The 20,139-nt window shown below is 42.5% G+C and overlaps 1 protein-coding gene across 1 annotated transcript; it reads right to left on the reverse strand.

Annotated features, from left to right (window-relative positions):
• Nucleotides 1-616: 616 nt before the first annotated feature.
• FBXO33 (F-box protein 33) lies at nt 617-20,061 on the reverse strand. The gene is made up of 4 exons (XM_015426353.1): nt 19,415-20,061; nt 5,451-5,561; nt 3,251-3,936; nt 617-2,612 (listed from the first exon to the last, which is right to left on the reverse strand). Exons 1-4 carry the CDS (start codon nt 20,059-20,061, stop codon nt 2,341-2,343), a joined length of 1,716 nt encoding a protein of 571 aa, XP_015281839.1. The 3' UTR covers nt 617-2,340.
• Nucleotides 20,062-20,139: the final 78 nt, after the last annotated feature.

Below are 20,139 nucleotides of genomic sequence, written 5' to 3' on the forward strand. Positions count from 1 at the left end.
TGATTTCAGTAGGATGGTTAAGCCTGTTCCTAACACGCCCACCATCAGTAGGCCTTACGAACAATTTTGGCCACATCATGCCCTAAGTGTGTTCTGTAGAGCTGTAATGAAGTGAGAGGGAGAGTAACACATTGCTAAGGGAAATAGATTTTTTTACACAAAAATTATGCAAGTTACCCATTGTCAGTTTAAAATATACCTGTAGAGTGTGCAACACTGTAAAATTCATTAATAGATAAAATGGCAAGCCAAAAGTATATTAGGTGTTTGGTTCATTTAATAAGGGGAGAGGTTATTAATAGTTTCCTAGAACATCAGGTTTTGATATGAGCAATTACTGCTGGAAGGATTTGATATGTTTTATATAATATATTATACTTCATATATACTATATATTAAACTTTAAGATCTGCCAACAATATATAAGTTATACCAACAAGTCTGCTCTTTTGCTCCGGTTATTTTCCTAAAATGCTCATACAGCATTAAAAACTAAACCAGTGGATTGTTTCGGACTACAGCACTTACTGCACTTTTAAAAAAGCAAGCAGTTTACAATTGTGTGATATGTCTGATGCTAAAATGACCATGTTGATCTAATAAGATATTTTGCAGCCATCAATTTTAATGCTTTATTCATTGATTAAAAGAATATACATTTAACATAAACCATACAACATCAGTCATCAAGTCAAACACTCAGCTGGTTTCCTTACATTTTCTGTCAGGAGATACTTTAAGTCTGATCACATTTATAAGATAAAATCTCACCACATCTGGCATATACACACACTGTGCCAGTGGATTCACTCTACTGATGTACATATAAAATCCGCATGGTATGTGCTCACTGGAGACAAAACAGCGCACACCTGTCAAAAGGTCATTTTAATATAAGATGGTAAAACCATTTGTAAAACACATATAAACTTTTCCATAAATAGAATCATATCTGGACATCTGTTGCATAAATTGTGTTTTCCAAAGCTTACAATATGGCAGCCAGGTCTCAGCACTGCTGGGCACCCACGTTGGCCACTTACTTTTATTATTGCAGACTGTCCTTTAACATTAAATGCACAACATTCGTACCACTTAAAACTTGGGTCAGGTGGAAGTCTCACAGAGACCACGTCTGTACCGCGGTTGCCCTGAAACAGTTTATATCGGCTTTTAAAGCCTCTCAGATATAACAAGATTTTAAAACATACTTCATGGAATGTTCTTCATGCATCATAGCAGCTCATACCTGTGATAGAATAAGGTTTGTATCTGTTTTCCTTTCCTTCCTTTACATTCACTATTCACAGTGAAACAGGTGCATGTTTAAGAGTTCTGAGGTTGCTGACTGAGCCACAGCACAGCTGTGTACCACAGGTCGAAATTCGACCTTATATATTACAATCTAGCAGTATCTGGCTGGCCAAAAATTGGCCTGCCTCTGCCAGCATGTGGGCACTTCTTCGTTTTAATCTATTCTTTGGCAGCTGACACAGGCGCTGACAGAGAAAATCCAGTGACTTAGTTGCTAGGGATTTCACGACTAATGTTTGTTTGTAAGCAAAGTAGACTTATAAATTTATATCTAACTTGTTATGGTTTTACCCCTTCGGAGCATAGAGACTTAACATTTCCTTTTAAATCTGGGCCCAAAGCTAACTTGTACGGAGAAGCTGACAGACCACGAGAAAAAGAAGCTACAATTCATTTACAATGGAACTACAACTTATAGCCTTCAGAGTGAGGAAAACATCTGAAGAAGCTACACAGTGCTAGAAACTACCGTTTCATATTGAAGGAAGAGATTGCAGAGTGGCAATATTTCATGCTTCGGATATTGTATGTGAAATGAAAGCAAAAGGTTTACAGTAAATGGTATTGGATAGTCGTCTTGATTTTCTTTTAAGCCTAAAGTAGCATGCTACCAGATAACATGACAATGACTGCATTCAAATCCACTGGGCTATGGATAGTAAACGTTTTTGGCTCCCGAGCACAAGAACTCCGACAACAGGTAAAATCAGTGAAGTTGCAGAGTTACTCAGTTCAAAAAAGAAAGTTAGCCGGCAACCTCAGACAACCTTCGGCCACATCTGAGTTTTTTCTTTCTTTTTTTTTTTTAAAGACAAGTCCATTAACCGTGAAAGCCCTAAGCATTGCCACTTTCAGCTTCTAAACCAATACCCGACTACGTTCTTTGATCAAGAAGTAGAATATACATATAATTCTATATAGCTAATACTGATTAAACACAGCACAAGAGGGATTAAATTCACACTACTGAAAACATAATAGGACCCTACTTGCATATGTAACCACAGGAACTGTAAATAAAGAGAGCTAAATGCCTTCACTGAAGCTTTGCATTTCTCTGTAAAAATGACGAGTTGGCTCAGTAAAGACACTGAGTAATTCTATGTCCATGACTGCATGCCAAGGTCGACCCAGTCCAAGGGATACCTGCTCAATGAGATTATGTACTGGATCGACATCCTGATCAGCCAGTTCACCTTGGTCAAAATCAATGCTTTCTTCTGTGACTTCAAGCACTTTCAAATCAGAGCCACGAAGACGAGCAATTGCAATCAGGTTGTGAGCCCAAACTGTGTAACCTGAAACCAAACCAAACAAAAAACAGCCATTACAATTTTGCTGAACTTCAGATTTCTTCCCCTTCCCCCATCCCAACCCCACAGTTGTTTCATATAACCACTTCTCTTGTAATTGGCTTGTTTACGTTCTCAGCTCATAAAAATGATACGTGTGCTACACAAACAGTTTTTTGCTATTTTACAAGGCTGCTCTCCCCCCCTTCCCCATAACACTTCTACACTTGACTTCTTGTATACATATACACTAGCATTTAAAATATCAGATGGAAAGTATTCTGCATAAGAGTTAAAACAGCCAGAGATCTTAAACACACAAGCAAGGGTTAATATGGCTGCAGAGGAATCAGTAGCGCATGACTTGAGTAAGGACATTCAAACAGTGGAGATCCGGATTTCTTGCAAAACTCACACCTGTTTTGCAACTGTGACGCTTGTGTATAATGGTTTTTCAAACATAACCCTGACTAATTTGTACAGACTATCTCAAGTCATGCCTGAGATTAGCGTAAGGTAAAATTCCTGCCTGCACATCTGATTTCCACCCCCCATATGAAAAAGAACCTCTGCATGTGTGTATTCACATACATGCCCGTTAGCTTTTAAATTGCTGAAGTTGTGCACTTGTATAATTTGCCTACCGTGCACTGCCAGAAGAGACAGCCTTGTGCATCTCCAGGCCAACAAAACCAATGGGTCTTCGGTCCGGTTGTCGCTGAGATCTGGGAAGCCAGACGTATCTATCACATCATTCATTAGTATGAAGTGAGTGAGAAACTTATCATACTGCCTAGATATGAGATCAACAACCGCTCCTGAAACACAAGTGATGTAGCTGTCAAAGTGAATCCTCTCCAGTGGGATACTGGGCTTAAGAATCCTTAACATATCATCACTCTTGATATCAAAAGCCATTACATAGACCCGAAGATTAGTGCTGTTGCGTGTCAGTGCCTTCCAGTCCTCATCTTCTGGCATATTTTCCAAGGACTTGTGCATTACAGAAATGTTGTGGACCAGAAGAGACAGTCGATGCAAAGGCACATGGTTATTATCAGCCAAGACTCTTGCCATTTCTGCTGTAAAATCACAGAAATCCAAGGCAAGTGAGCGGAGGCCGACAAAGCGCTCCAATTCAACTGCAGTGATAAGAGTGGTATTACCAGGGATGTGGTTGTCCAGTAAACTCAGGTGTTCCATGGTGTTGGCAATGGGGTTTGAGAGAGATGACAGTGATGTGGGGGTTACAATTTGCAGCATGAACCCACATGACAGCCATTTCAGTTGCCTACTGTTACTCAATATTTCTTCAAACAGTTGCTGTATTCTGCAATAAAACACAATCAACAAAAATCCCATTAAATACAAATTCAGCTGTCACTGCACAAATTTTTTAAAAATTCAGAACCTAATTTAGTAGACATGTCGGTTGGATCCAGCTGAGCACTTGCACATGATCACATATCTTCCCCACTTTCCCCTCCTTCCAGCAGTCCCTTCCAGCTCCAGGAAAGTCAATTCCCAGGGCTGTGTGGAAAAATAGCCCCACAGGCTGGTGAGATGCAGTGAGGAGGAGGAGGGAGAAATCGCCAACATGGCTCTTCCATCAACAACAGATGGCTGGCCTTCAACAAGTGCTGTTCTTTTCCTCATTTTTTTGAACAAGTGTAACAGAAAATCCATTCTGCCCATTTCAAACTGTGCACGACGGCTTGACATGCTCAGCCTGACTGCCCTCAATTGCTACAGATCACTTTTGCACGATGTACTCAATAACAGTCATATTCTCTGATTGTCTCATTTGGAGTACAATTTAAATTAGATACCCAGAATAAAAATTAGCCCTCATTCACACATGTATATAAATCACATGGGATTGTCACTTAATTTAAAGTTTAAAGCTGAATATGAAAGAATAAGGAGCTGCGGTGGCTCAAGTGGTTAAGACGCTGAACTGCAGGCTGTGGAAGGTCAGTAGTTTAGCAGTTCGAGGCCTGGGTGCCGCATGACGGAGTGAGCTCCCGTCTCTAGTTCCAGCTCCTGCCAACCTAGCAGTTCGAAAGCAAGAAATTGCAAGTAGATAAATAGGTACCACTTCAGTGGGAAGGTAACAGCGTTCCGTGCGCCTTGGTGTTTAGTCATGCCGGCCACATGACCACGGAAACGTTTGAAATGGGCAGAATGGATTTTCTGTTACAAATACAAATACAATACCTTTATTGGCATAAAGATTTTCTGTTACACTGTCTAGTTGTAGTATCTTCATATTAATCAACCGTGTGACTGGTTCCGTTTCCCAGCTCAGCTGCATCGGTTATTCCTTCCCGCCCTGTGGGAATCAGGCCGATTGGCCCAAGGGTGGGTGGGGGGGTCGTTTGAACTCTGTATATCTCAGTAAGCTTTTCCTTTTTACTCATTCCTAACAGTGCTTGTGTTCCTGACCAATAGTACTGACAATAAAGTATATGCTTCTTGGAAGACTGAGTTGACTTGCTGCATCAGAGGACTGGACAAAATGGCTTTTGATTCCCCTCCAGGTGTCCTCTAGAATGGTAGTTTCCCACCCTGCAAAACACTCAGCTCCTACCTCTTGCAAACAGCTCATGTTCTAGAGCAATTACACAGAGAAAAAGGGTTGTTTAGTATGCAAAAGAAAATGTGGCAGCAAAGAATGCATGGGATACTGTGAAAACAAATCTGTTCAACCCAGCTCGTACAGTGGCCACAGAAGACAGAATTCTGTGGATTCTATTCTCTTTCTATTTTGATAGAGCATTAACAGTCTAGTTTGGGTAAAGCAAAATATTCAACTGGTTTAACCACCACTTATTGACAACTTACTGTTTAATCTTTTTGCCATCTGGATCCACCTTGCTGAGGTATGTATTCGATATACTTCCATGTTGTTGTAGAATGTTTATATCACCGAAGAGACTTAACTTCTGGAGATTTCTGTTTGGAAGAAAACTTGAGTTAAGTCTGAGAGGCAATGCATTGGAAAGCATCTCAAACTTCTTTGTTCTTTAATATAAGCCATAAGAAGCATAGTTACCATATAATCCTCCAGTACATGGGACCTAAATTTGTCTATTTTAACCATGCAGCATTTAAATTATCAAAGAAAATTTAAGCTTAAAATTGCTTTACAATTGTCCTATAAACTGCCAAAAGCATCAACAGAACCTAGTATTTAGAACCTAAAATAGTGAATGTTTCCCAATTATCTATAACATGGTTTTAAAAAAATTACTGCTGCTTAATATAGTTAATAAATATATTAATGTATATAATACAAGTGGCTATAATAGTAGTGGTGAGAAATCTGCTTAAATTCATGGTGAAATCCATCTCAAAATACAACCACTGTGTGCATTAGATAGTGGAGAAAGGGTTGGATGAATATTGGAGGACTTTGGGATGTGGAAGAGATCTGTGCATGCAATGGAGGAAGCAATTCTTTGCTCACCCCCCCCCCCCCCCCCAAAAGCACCCCCCCTCCCACCCCCTTTCTTCCCACAGTATTTCAGGCATTTGAAGGCATTTCATGCTGCAGTGGAGAAGGGGGAGCTGCGCTTCCATGCATGGAATTTACACAGGATCCAACCCTTTGACAAAAGATTATTTCCCTTCCCAATGAGTATGAGCTTATTTGTTTGTAGGCACACTACAGGGGGCTTAAAATGCAATCTTGGCTGGGGCCAAAGTTCCAGAAGACTTGCACACTCCTTCCTCTTCCTACTCTATAACGGGGCACGATAATCCTACTGGGATCAAGTCACGGCACAGCAAACCTTGCTGTGATCTTTTTCTGTGTTCCAAGTTGTTAGGTTTTCACAAGGGATGTCAGCCTCCAGGTGGAACCTGGGGATCCCCCGGAATTACATCTTATCTCTAGACTACAAAAATCAGTTCCCCTGGAGAAAATGGCTGCTTGGAGAGTGGACTCTCTGTGGCATTGTGCCCCACTGAGGTCCCTGTTCTCCCCAGGCTCCTCCCCCAAAATCTCTAGGAGTTTCCCAACCTGGATCTAGCCCCCCCCCATCCCCCACCAGTGGCCAGAGGGAACCTGGCAATCCTAGTTTTCACCAAAGCTGTGTCTTTCTGATTCAAATTAGATAAATTGACAATAATTGTCAAGATCGTTACAGAGAATAATGTATGAAGCAAAATAATAATAATAACTTGCCCATAAATTATTTTCATTGTCACAGACTGGGTTAGAGTCTGCATGGAAGGCTATAAAGCTCAATAGAAGACATTCAATCCCAAAGTATGGTTCTGTTTCCATAAACTCCTTTCAGATACAGGCTATATTCATGTTTCATTGGAAAGCAGTATTCAACTATTTCAGCATGTATTCTTTGTCAACCATGACATTCTGGGAGTTACATAACATAAGAGACGCCAATGTTGGATCAGGCCAAAGGCCCATCCAGTCCAACACTCTGTCACACAGTGGCCAAAAATACCAGGTGCCATCAAGAGGTCCACCAGTGGGGCCAGGACATTAGAAGCCCTCCCACTGTTGACCCCCCCAAGCACCAAGATGACAGAGCATCACTTGCCCCAGAGTCCCTATCTATACCTTGTGGCTAATAGCCACTGATGGACCTCTGCTCCATATCTATATATCTAATAGTGAAGTGGCCCAACCCTTTTATCATTCGAGTTGCTCTTTTCTGCACTTTTTCCAAAGCTATAATATCCTTTTTAAGGTGTGGTGACCAGAATTGCACACAGTATTCCAGATGAGGTCGCACCATTGATTTATATAGCGGCATTATGATATTGGCTGATCTGTTTACAATACCCTTCCTAATAATCCCCAGCATAGCATTGGCCTTCTTTATTGCAGTCACACACTGTCTCGACATTTTCAGTGAGTTATCTACTACAACTCCAAGATCTCTCTCTTGATCTGTCTCTGCCAGTTCAGACCCCATCAACGTGTATTTATAGTTAGGATTTTTGGCTCCAATGTGCATCACCTTGCACTTGGCCACATTGAACCCCATTTGCCATGTTGACGCCCACTCGCCCAACTTTGACAGATCCCTTTGGAGTGCCTCACAATCCTCACTGGTTTTCACCACCCTGAACAACTTCGTATCATCCGCAAATTTAGCCACTTCACTGCTTACTCCCAACTCCAAATCATTAATGAACAAGTTAAAAAGCAGTGGACCAAGTACTGATCCCTGTGGTACCCCACTGCTTACACCCCTCCACTGGGAGAACTGCCCATTTATACTCACTCTCTGTTTTCTATTAATTAGCCAGTTTTTGATCCATAAAAGGACTTGTCCTTTTATCCCATGATTTTTGAGCTTGCTTAGGAGCCTTTGATGAGGAACTTTATCAAAAGCTTTCTGGAAGTCAAGGTAAACAATATCTATTGGATCCCCCTTGTCCACATGTTTGTTCACCCCCTCAAAGAACATTAACAGGTTAGTGAGACAAGATCTTCCCTTACAGAACCCATGTTGAGTCTGCCTCAATAGGTTTTGTTCATCTATGTGCCTACTAATTCTTTCCTTAATAATGGTTTCCACCAATTTACCCGGTATCGACGTCAGACTGACAGGCCTGTAATTTCCCGGATCTCCTCTGGAACCCTTTTTAAAGATGGGAGTGACATTAGCTACCTTCCAGTCCTCAGGAATGGAGGCTGATTTTAAGGAGAGATTACATATTTTTGTCAGGAGATCCACAAGTTCACAATTGAGTTCTTTCAGAACTCTTGGATGTATGCCATCTGGGCCTGGTGATTTATCAGTTTTTAAGTTGTTTATCAGTTTTAGGACCTCCTCTCTCGTCACCTCAATCTGACTCAGGTCTTTCAACACCCCTCCCGAACTCAGCGGCTCTGGAGTGGGCAAGCACCTCTCATCTTCCACAGTGAAGACGGAGGCAAAAAATGCATTTAGCTTCTCAGCCATTTCCCTATCATCCTTCAGTACTCCTTTTACCCCTTGGTCATCCAAGGGCCCCACTGCCTCCCTGGCTGGTTTCCTGTTTCTAATGTATTTGAAGAAAGTTTTATTGTTGGTCTTTACATTTTTTGCTATATGCTCCTCATATTCCCTTTTTGCATGCCTGACCACAGACTTGCATTTTATTTGCCATAGCCTGTGTTCTGTTTTATCAGCCTCACTGTGACTAGCTTTCCACCACTTAAAGGAATCCTTTTTACCTTTTACAGCTTCCATTACTTTGTTTGTTAACCATGCAGGCTTTTTCCTATACCTGTTTTTTTTGAGCTTCTAGAATTGTAGTTTTAAACAGTTTCCAAGCTTCCCCAATGGTTTTGACCCTTTCTGCTTTTCCTTTCATTTTCCTCCCCACATGTCCCCTCATATCAGAGAAGTTACCCCTTTTAAAGTTAAAAGTGGTTTTGTCAGTCTTTTTGGCCAATTCCCTATTTATACAAATGTTGAAGTCAATAACATTATGATCACTGTTCCCAAGCGGTGCAATCACTTTTACATCTCTCACCAGGTCTTGAGTGTTACTTAGGACCAAATCAAGGATCACCTCTCCTCTGGTAGGTTCCATGACCATCTGCTTCACAGCACAGTCATTTAGAGTGTCTAGAAACTCAATCTCTTTTTCTCGACTAGAACACATATTGACCCAATCAATGTGTGGGTAGTTAAAATCACCTATTACGACACAGTTTTATTGTCCAGCCGCTATCTTTAATTCATTCATCATTTTATAATCCTCCTCTATCTTTTGATCTGGTGGGCGATAACAAACTCCCAGTGTTAAGCTTCCTTTTGGCCCACCATTTCAACCCATAGCATTTCCAGAAGGAAATCCAATTCACTTTCCCTTTCAGTCTTACTGGACTGTATACCCTCTCTGACATACAGAGCCACCCCACCTCCAAACCTTCCCCCCCATCCTTCCGATATAATATATAACCGGGAATCACTGTATCCCACTGATTTTCCTCATCCCACCACTCAAATGGCCCTGAACCCAAGTTCTTATCAATCTTACCCCTAGGCTGGAAGGGACTTAGTATCAGTGGCACTAAGACGTTTTTCTAGAGAGAGGCCAGTGAACAGGGGTACAAAGCAACCTAAGAAAACTTTCAGAACTATTAATAGAAATAGAAAAAGACCACAACCTGAACTGCTGGTATTCAACTGAAAAACACCATGGGTTATTGACTATGGATGCAGTGTGGTGTTTCTCTCTTTCTCCCTACTGACCTGAACTTAGCAGCAAGTAACCTATCTTCTAATCTGAACCTAATTCAGTAGACTGTTGCCACACACACCTGCTCTACCTGAGGTCTATTCATATGCAGCTAATTTCTTGTCCCAGATGCATCAATATTTTGTCATTTCTTAGGGTGTACAATTTACTGTCAGTGTTACGCAAATACAAATTGTTTCCCAAAGACTTTCTAAGGCATTAGCTTTCACACCTCATCTATATACTCTACTTTAAAAAATTAGGCTGCAATAATACTAGCATGTTAACTATAAGCAGCAGTTTGTGCCGAAGAACATCAAGCAGTGTCACTATTTTTAGCTTTGCAGCTTGACATGTCTTGCCTCAGGTATTGTTGATTCCAAAAAGAACAGCACTGTCATTTGAAAAGCTGTGTGCAGTTGCATAATCTATACACATTGCACAGTATTAGGGCCAAACCAGACATCACAAAAGATCCCGATCAGCTGTCACTCCAAGCCTCCCTCTCACAGTATTCAACACAAACAAAGCATGATACAACATCTCTGCACTGTGTATTTCTCAGCTGTTGCTTCACATTATTGGCTGGCAAGGAGACATACCGTTTAATGACATCACATCATGCCATGTTCATGCTACAAGGGAGCAGAGAAGGAACCAGAGTGGAAGCGGTTCTGGGTCTTTTATAATGTTGAGTTTGGCACAAAAAGACAAATTATGCATAACCTATTTGCTATTTTTCAATTAATTAACAGATTGAAATGCAAGAAGAAAACATCATCAAAGTATTGTTTTAAAACTGGAATCCAGCAATTCCATTCAAGGTCCTGAAATAGAGCATAAGGAATAGGGTGCTGCAGCAGCAAGAATGAAAAATCAGAAGAAATACACGCAAACACATCCGCTTCTTGCATGAGCTCTTGCTTTGTTGATTCCAAAAGGAGAGGTGACCTACCAATTACCTCTTGAGCTGCAGTGCCATATGCTACATCCTTCATTGTTCCAGAGCACCCTAAAACCTCTGAAGCAACTTCCAGGGTTCCATGAATTTATTGGACACAACCCAATGTCACTGCATTACTCTTATTACCTTTCTTTGAAAGTATTAGCCACAATTAAAAAGGAAGCTTAATTATCCTGAATTTATACCGCAGACACAACTAAATAATGGTCATGCTTAACAACCATTCAGGGTCCTCTGCATGTTGGGCTTTTATCTTTCCCCACAATCTATTTCTCATGGTGACTCTAGAACTGCAGCAAGTGTTCTGTATCCCCCCCCCCATAAAAGCATCCATCACACAGCGTAGAATCAAAGGGCAAGTGAACCACTGCATTATTAACTCCGGTACCGTTATTCTGGATGAGAAGTGGGGAGGTACTTTTTCCTGTGGAGCAGGAACTGCATTTCCAGGAGCCCTACATACCAATAGAGGATCTGGCTTTTGTTACAGAATGAAAAGCTGGCCCAGGCATAGAGACAAACTAGGCATTACTAAAACTATCCCATCTGTCTTTAATTGACTCTGCATCCCTTGCATCACCTTAAATTTATCTTGAAAACTGTTAATATGATTACAAAGCAGTTCCTTTGCTCTCGGCCTATAAGGAATCTGTGAAAATTGCTGGCCTTTGTAATTTCAATGGAGAAACATCATTTGTCTCTTCTTGCTCACAGAAACCAATGTGCACCCTGACAGCAGTGTATATCTACTTGCCCACCAATCACTGAGCACACAGATGCTGATGAGAAAAGTCCTTAAAATCATACAACAAAAGTCCAGTAACACCTTACTAACAACATCATGACTCTTTCAACTGTCAATTCTTCATGAAAGAATCAAAGTTGGAAGACACTTCCAGGGTCATCTAGTCCAACCCCCTGCACAATACAGGAAATTCACAAATACCGCCCTATACCCCATGACCACTGTTCCATGCCCAGAAGATGACAAAAAACCTCCAGGATCTCCAGCCAAACTGGGAGAAAAATTGCTTCCTGACCCCAAAGTAGTGATCAGCATTTCCCTGGACATGTAAAAAGGGCCACAAGAACAAAGCAATAATGCAATCCTCCCTGCCCTCTGAGGTAAAAACCGAGGTAAAAAGATTAGGTGTGAATCCCAACATAGATCATGGCCTGAAACATCTCCCCTTCTTTGTGTATGTACACCCAGCCTGATGAAAAATTCTGGAGCATTTTGTGTCATTTTGGTTGGTCCAAATAAAGGGTATGACGTATGCTGTGGTTTGGTTTTGAAACTAGACAACTTTCTGGAGTCCTTGAATTCACGTTCCTGGGATCCAAGCATAAGGGAAATGCAGTCCTCTTACTTGCTTTAGAAGTTTTTATGATCGATAACCTAGCAATTCCGCAATTCAACAGCAGACAGCGTTCAGAAATTCTTAGGGACTTTTTGAATTGTTCATTCGAGATATCACCCTGCCAAAAAAAGTTGGTATGATCAAAGCAATGGTATTTCCAGTAGTAATATACGCCTGCGACAGTTGGACCATAAGGAAGGCCAAGCGCCAAAGAATAGATGCTTTCGAATTACGATGCTGGAGAAGTCTCTTGAGAGTCCCTTGGACTGCAAGGAGATGGAATCAGTCAATCCTAAAAGAAATCAACCCTGACTCTTTCACAACAGGATTTGAACTCCAAAACAGCATCTATGCCATCTAGCATCATATACTATATCATCATATACTATTCCGTAGAGCGGTAAAGAATGAGCGGTTCCGGCAAGCGTTTAATAGCCCAGATCACATTGATCGTTCTAGCACTTTATAATGGATGGCCGCCATGCTTAAACTGTAATTTTAATTTTAATAAGTTATATTTGGCTATTTTACTGATTGTATTCTTTTAGATGTGAGGTTGTATTAATTCTTATACTGGTTTTTAAACTACTGTAAGCCGCCCTGAGCTGCTTCAGCGGGAGGGCGGGGTAAAAGTCTAATAAATAAATAAATATCATGTTTTCATCCAGTTCTTGGGAAATTCATGTTCCAAATTATGGCTTGGATCCATTGGAAGGTTTTCAAAGAAGCTTCCTTCCACTGCATATACAGAATTTCTTCGGTGGATCCAAGCCTATGTGCTACAGCTTCCAAGACTAGAAATTCTGTCAAGTATTTAGTGTGCACCAAACTCAGAGTTACTTCTTCTTGTTCAGCAACTAATTTTATTTTATTTACACTATGTATAGTCTGTCTTTCTCACAGAGAGTAAAGGTGGATAATAGGAGTAGGATAATTTAATAGGAGTCATCAGGTATGGCAAGGGTTGAAGGGCCAATATTATTTCCGCCCATGTACACATGAACAAAGGATTCTTCCAACTCTTCCAGTGTGAACTCCAACAGAAGTTTTATCAGAGCTTGCCTCTATAGTCCATGTAACTCAGCTGCACATTAACATTTCCCTATTCCTTGACTTGTATGTAAGAGTGAACAGCAAACTGGACAACACTGCATGGAGTTAAAAACCCTCTGGAGTAGAATTCAAAAGTATGGAGACCTATAGCATTCCCTCAGTGATCAGAAGCTAATGGAAACTATGCCTCTTAGTCAAACAGAACAGAATGTGTTTGCCAAAATAATTTTATCATAATCTAATTTGCAACTTTACCCAAATAAATGCTCTTAAGTTGTCAAGCATGTTCAAGCTCAGATACTCTTTTACTGTAGTCTAATTTTACTTTTATTACTGAAAGAACCAGAAGGAACAGTGACAAAAATTGAGATGACTTTGCCAGTGAAGTGCCCAGAATACAGATACAAGTCTGAAGTTAGTCAATGCCATCTTTAACCGTATATTCAGATGCACTATGGTTTCCATGCAACACAATTTCTGCATCACATACAAAGCTATACACCAGAGGGAAATGGCTCTCATCATCACAAGAACAAATGAATACACACAGGAGAAAATATAAATTAAACAGTTCTAGAAATATGCTGTGGTAACAACAGATATCAATTGGTTAAGACTGGTCATGGAAGTAGGATGGAAAGACATAGAAAAGCATGCAGTACTGAAGTTAACATTTAAAATTTTACTGGCCTATTCCCTGTTGCCTATCCAAAACACCCACCAATTTGAAAGCTGGGTACAACACATCACATCAGATATTAATAACCACGTGACAGCTCTCATAATATCAGATGGAGATCTGTCAAGTTTTACCCAGGGCAGTGAAATTTCCCCTAAGAAAAACATTTCTGAGGATCATTATAATCAAGTAACTACCCTACGCCTTTCCTAGAGATGCAGTAAACATAAATTATAATAACCAACTACTAAACATGATTTAGCAGTTCTAATACTTCAAACTTTCTAAGTAAAAATTTGGAGTGCTGTCCTTTCTATCCTGAAATATCCTATTCTCTACCCATGCCCAGTGATACACTTCTAAAAGGTTGGGGAAAGGTAAAGCAGGCAGCTACTATTGGCACTGAGCTGTTTCTACAGGTTCCCAGATAATGGTGTATGAGTTCTCAAAGATTCACCTGCTTTAAGAGAGGCTTGTTTCAGAGGTTGTACACAGCAACTAGGAGCATATTTTATAATCAAGAATTCTACAAACTCAGTTCAATAAAAAGCTAGCTTTGGCCATTTAAGCCATATGAGACAGTGGGCAAGAAGTTAGAATTTCACACTTTTTTGGGGGGGGGATACATCATTTATAAATCCATCTTTCTCACTGAGACTCAAGGAAACTTACACATTATAAGTCAATACAATCAACAGGATGGGACATCAAACAAACAACGCAATATGATTTGGATTTAAAAATTTTGAAACAGAATTGAAGTTCTAATTCAAAAACATGGGGTTTTGTTTTCTTAAGGTCTTGATTGCTTGCAGCTAGCCACATTAGTTGCTTTTTAAAGAACTTTCAGATCTTTACAAGACTGCTTACTTTGAACAGAAACATCCTGATTAGTAAAGCATCAAAGTTTCAGAACGCATATTTTTAGAAGTATGCTTGGGTGCACAGCTTACTAGGCGACAGTTTTACAAAAGCTTTATCACTGCATATTATGTGATTGAATAAAAAATGGGACAGGAGCTGATCAATTTTCCAAAAAGCAGCTGCTTCAGCCAGGCTACCATCCACCCAAGAATCTAACCTCTACTTTTATTTTTCCTCTCAACTGCTATCCTTTGGTGAAGAACATTTTGCTCGCCAATTTGCTTTCAATATTATGACTATTGACACAATAGAAAGTGATAATATGGAAATTTTCCATTGTGCTGGAACACCCTAACACCCTCCACAACAAGTGATTGCCACTAGCTTTATCAGCCAATGTGGTTCCAATGTAGCCTTTTTGTTCCCAGAGTTCAATGACAGAAAGAAATGTCTTATCTTTAATGTCAGTTCAAAAGCCTATTGACTACAAAATGCTGAACATGCTAATATGTATTGTGTTTCCTAACTTAATCTGTTTTATTAGGTGCTCTAATAGGTTAACATCACTAAGCAATTTCTTTCATACAAGCACATTTCCCCAGAAACCAAATGTGGGAAGTACAGATAATCAGCAGGCAGCTGCAGATGGAAAGAGAAAGTGAAGTGACAGGAAGACCTCGCTTAGCATCCTAATTGCACAGCTTGTGCATATCTGAAATAAAGGGATGCAGAAAGATGGTCCAGAGTTACTAATCACAGTCACACGTGAAAGTCAAAACAATACTTTTTCACCTACCAAGAATGTAAATATACAGACACCAAAGATGTTTAGTTCAATACATTGTCACCTGCAGCTGAAAAAACAGAAAAGAGAAACAGAAAAAATACCTTTTCAAAGCTACAAAGGACTTGGTTCACAGCCTTTATTGTTTTTTTTCAGAACACAGTTTTTTGCATGTTTACACGGAAGTTAGAAGCTGTCTGAATAAGATACAGAGTATTCAGAATTTCCCTGTTGCCCTAGTCTGACAAGGGGATCCACATATGGAAGCAGATCTACTGCAGAAATTAAGCTGGTCTGGCATGGATGGGAACCTGCAACAGGAACCTATATAAATCACTTTTTGGATAAACACTGGGGTATAAGCGAAACAAATGAATTGTGTGCGGAATCTTAGAGTATCTTTAAAGCTGCTGCAGTTAATGAAGCTGAGGACCAGCTTCCCCACAGCTTTGGACATTTTCCTGAGAGACAGCCGTTTCCCTCCCCCCACACTACAAACCACAACAATTCCTCCTCAGATAGACAGCTTGTCACTTCTTGTCTTCTGCTACCACCCTTCTGGTGGTTTTTCATGGGGGAAGAAATGGGAGCTTTATGGCTTTTTCCTTTCATGGGCTCCTTCTATATGGGAAAAACCACTCATTTTTTTGCAGCAAGTAGCTGCTTTTTCCAAAAGTAAGTGGCAAGTACAATAAGTAAAGCTGAAGGACCCTAGCACTAGGCCACTTAGGAAACTGACAGCAGAGGTTAGACATGAACAAGACGGGGACCCGCGATACTCGCGGGGGGGGAGAAGAGCTCCGTCTCCTCCATCCCCCCCCGCTCAATGTCCCGAGGGGGTGGCAGCAGCGGCGTTCCTTTGTGCCATTTTCCCAATTTCTCCTCAACTACTATTTACTTTGCAAGGGAGAAACATGCAGTTACCATATGGGTATCTACAGGCTTCTCTTACACAGGCAATGAAAATCCATGATGCGCTTGCATTTTTAAAAAACAGAAAAAACTATAACCATTTTTAACTTGTGTCATTACCCCAATCCATCAGCAACAGCAAATTACCGATCATGAATTTCCCCATACCGCATGCAGTTTGGCCCCTATCGACTAAGAAGGACTTGGCCAAGCGGCGGCTCAGGCTCAGAAAGGCCCCCTCTGGGCAGGCGGGCAGGCAGGATGCGGCGGCAGGGAACGGAGCCCTCTCTCGGCCGGCCCTGCTGCTGGGACCCAGCTGGGAGGTTTCCAGGCCCCACCGGGAGGTTGGCATCTGAGGGGGGGGGCGCCACAAGGCAGCCCTCGGGCCGGCCCTGAACATGAAGCACCTTGAACACTTGAAAAGCACTACAGATGCTTAGCAGCTGCATGATGTTTTCCCTCCTCTAATACACTACATTTTTCTGCCACATCATGGTAAAAATCCAAAAACATCCTGGTCTTGGAAACAGCTCACCATTCGTACAGATGGCAGGTCAGCCTAGGCTTTGAAGTATTTGCTTCTGAAAAATTCTGAAGCAAGCTGGAATAGGGTGAAGCATTCACAGAACCAGCATGTAGCTGGATATTGTCAACAAGATGACCAAAGATACATATCAACAGGACAAATTTAATTGTGCAAATGCACCATAAACTTGCTGGATAAATTTATCTCCCATTCACCAGAATATATTTGCTGATCCTGCTCTACCTTTTTCATACATGTCTTATCTAAATAGAGTACAGTCATAAGCATTTCATGTTTTCGAAACTGGGTATGAGTTAAGACATAAGCACTAAAGTACTCTGTTGTGCAGACCTGGATCTAGGGAAAAGAGGAGTACAGTGAAGGGGAGAAGTGTGCAAACATTTATCGAAAAGCATTTTCATCCTATGATGAAGCAGAGAGAAACAAAAGGAACAGAAGCCAAGAAAAAGATAAGTACACAGCTCTGGAACATTACTGTTCAAATTAGATTCCCTCATTCCACGACCTTGAAGGGCAGTAGGACTGTTCCTGCTCTTCCATAACATGAAGTTGTTGAAAGTACAACATACATAGCTAACTGTAACACTGAGGGTTAGATACAGACTAATGTTTGCAAGGGTACAAGGATTTCTTCCTGTGAAGCACCCCCCCCCCAGTAGCCCTAAATGCCCCCTGTTTGGTGGATGGAAGTCCTTGTGCCCAAATAAATTTTAGTCTGAATCCACGCCTCTTAGATTTGCCTCAGGGTAGCGTATATCCATGAGAGGGAAGGGAACAGAGTTCACATTTGAACATGCAGACACAAGTTACTTTAAAAAATGTTCCTTAAAGTAAACCACCCAAAAAGCACAATAAACCATAGCAGAGAATTTAATGGTTCTCACTAATCCCTGAATTGACACCACAAATCCACTATTTTTTCTACTGTGGAGAATTATATCCTTGAGCAAAGGAACACTATGTGTACTTCTGGGGTGACATACCTTAACCACACACATTCAATAGTTATTAAAACTAGCAGCTTAAAACAATAGGCAGGCTTTTGTTCTAACTCTTGATGAAGCTAAAGTAAGAATGAGCTAAGACAGAAGCATCTCACACAACTCTATTGTGTCAAAGATCACCCTTGAAGATTCTCCAGCAAGCAGAACAGGCTTCAGTACAGTACTTGAGTAGTCCCCCAAAAGGAGTGTACTGGGGGAAATGCCTCAATGGTGGAGCACATATTGTATACACAGAAAGACCCAGGTTCAATCCTAACCATCTCAGGTTAAAGCAGATTTGGGAAGTCACAGGTCCCCACAGAACTACAGTGTTTTTTTGTTTTGTTTTATGCTGCTTTTGGGGAAGATTTACTGCTAGCATGCATGTGTAGAGAGCAGGAGCATCTCCTACAGCTAACATGTATGTGTAGAGAGCAGAAGCATAAAGCTACTCTGTGATGGAGAGAATTTCTCCACAGCTCAAACCAGTGACTTATTACTCACTACGGTACATCTCCTGATACCAGACTTGTTTCCTGTTTCCACCTTTCTTGTTTGCCGCTCACTGTTCTGGCCTTGACACCAGCAAGATCATAACTCTAGCTCCTCTCCTGTCACACAGACTTGCAGTTTAGTGGCTTTCATATCTCCACCTAAGAGCTAATAGCAGGCCCAAGTCTGGAAAAATCAAAAACCACTGAGTTAAAAGAGCCTAGAGGCAACAGATCTTGGGAAAGGCATTTTTTGCCCAAGAGCACTCAGGAGAGCCACTGCTGGCACAGACAATACCAATCATTAGGGCAGAACTGAGACGTTATAACAGCACAGGAGCAAGCTAAGCTGTGCAGCCCCTGCAGTGCAGGATGCATTGCAGGGACTGCTCAGGTTGGACTGCAGCAATGAGTGTCAGTGTGCCCAAGGGGAGATTCTACACTTGTTGCCAGCATCTCCATGGCCTGGGCTTTAGCCAAGCAATCCCTGCAACACTGCTCACACCACAGGGACCCCTTGGCCTACCTTCCTCCAAGCCGCCAGTGGCCCCCCAGGACAGCAGCCTGCCAGCAACTTCACTGGTAACTTAAAGGGTCAGTTGATCCCTGACTAGGCTACATGGCACAATGGCTTTGCTTGCTATAAAGTCAGCTTCATATGTCCACGAATCTTTTCTCTGCACTGATTCTTTCGATTGTAATACTTTTACTTGGGGATGTGTACCTTCTACATGTCGTTTTTACATTAGGTTTACCGCCTCTTTTTCCCTCACAAGGCTCCCAAGGTTTTAAAAGCTGCACGACAAGCAAAAAATCAACAGGTGGAGTATTCTCCCAACGTCGAACGCAGCACTGCGAACCTTGCAAGGGAAGGAAGGACGAGGCGTGGGGAGAGATGCAAGCTGTCCTGTGTCCCCTTCCTCCCCTCCCCCCCCCCCGGCTGTTCCCACGTTCCTTCTACCTGTTGTTGCGGACGCTGCTCAACACGCACAGCACGAGCTCCAGGTAGGTCCTCAGCAACTCCAGCCAGCGAGGGCAGAGAGGCGCTTCCCCGTCCGTTGCCGCCGCGGCAGCCGCCACCGCCGCCGCGGCTGCTACCGCTTCCTCGCAAACGCCACTGGCGGCGGCGGCGGCGGCGGCGCCTCCTCCTCCTCCTCCGCCGCCGCTGGGGTAGTTGTCTGCGGCGAACTGGACGCGGAGTTCGCGCACGAACCAGCCGCACTTGCGCATGAGGAAGTCGAGGCGCGGGCGCTCGGCCGGGCAGACGCTCAGGCTGAGGCGCAGCCGGGGCCACAGGGCCGGGTAGAAGAGGCACTCGCGCCAGTGCGAGCAGGCGGCCGAGGCCCGAAGCCGGTCCGGGGCCGCCAGGAACGAGAAGATGTGGACCACCAGCTCGCTGGGCAGGGAGCCGGCGCCCACCGGCCCCCCGCACACCGACGACATCGCCGCCGGCCCGGCACTAGCCGCAGCAGCCGCCGGCGGCCGCAGCCCCAAGCCCGGCCTCGGCCTGCGCTCCGGCTCCTGCGACAAAAACAACAACATCAATGACAAGGCGGGGGGAGGCGGGGCGGCACAGGACGCGACTCGGCTGCGGGAGGAGGAGCCCATCAGCCGCAGGGGTGCCTGGGACGGACCACTGGGCTTCTGGGGCTGAGGGCGGGGTGGCCGGCGGGGGGGGACGGGAGG

The sequence above is a fragment of the Gekko japonicus genome, unplaced genomic scaffold (assembly GCF_001447785.1).
Source record: "Gekko japonicus isolate JY-2015 unplaced genomic scaffold, Gekko_japonicus_V1.1 scaffold719, whole genome shotgun sequence".
In the NCBI taxonomy this organism is placed as follows: Eukaryota; Metazoa; Chordata; class Lepidosauria; order Squamata; family Gekkonidae; genus Gekko; species Gekko japonicus.

Coding starts and splice junctions, on each gene's coding strand:
- FBXO33 (XM_015426353.1), bottom strand. CDS start 20,061: ATGGGCTCCTCCTCCCGCAGCCGAGTCGCGTCCTGTGCCGCCCCGCCT. Junction 3,937..5,450: donor GATGGCAAAAAGATTAAACA/GTAAGTTGTCAA, acceptor GTTTTATTGCAG/AATACAGCAACTGTTTGAAG. Junction 2,613..3,250: donor GTCTCTTCTGGCAGTGCACG/GTAGGCAAATTA, acceptor GTTTGGTTTCAG/GTTACACAGTTTGGGCTCAC.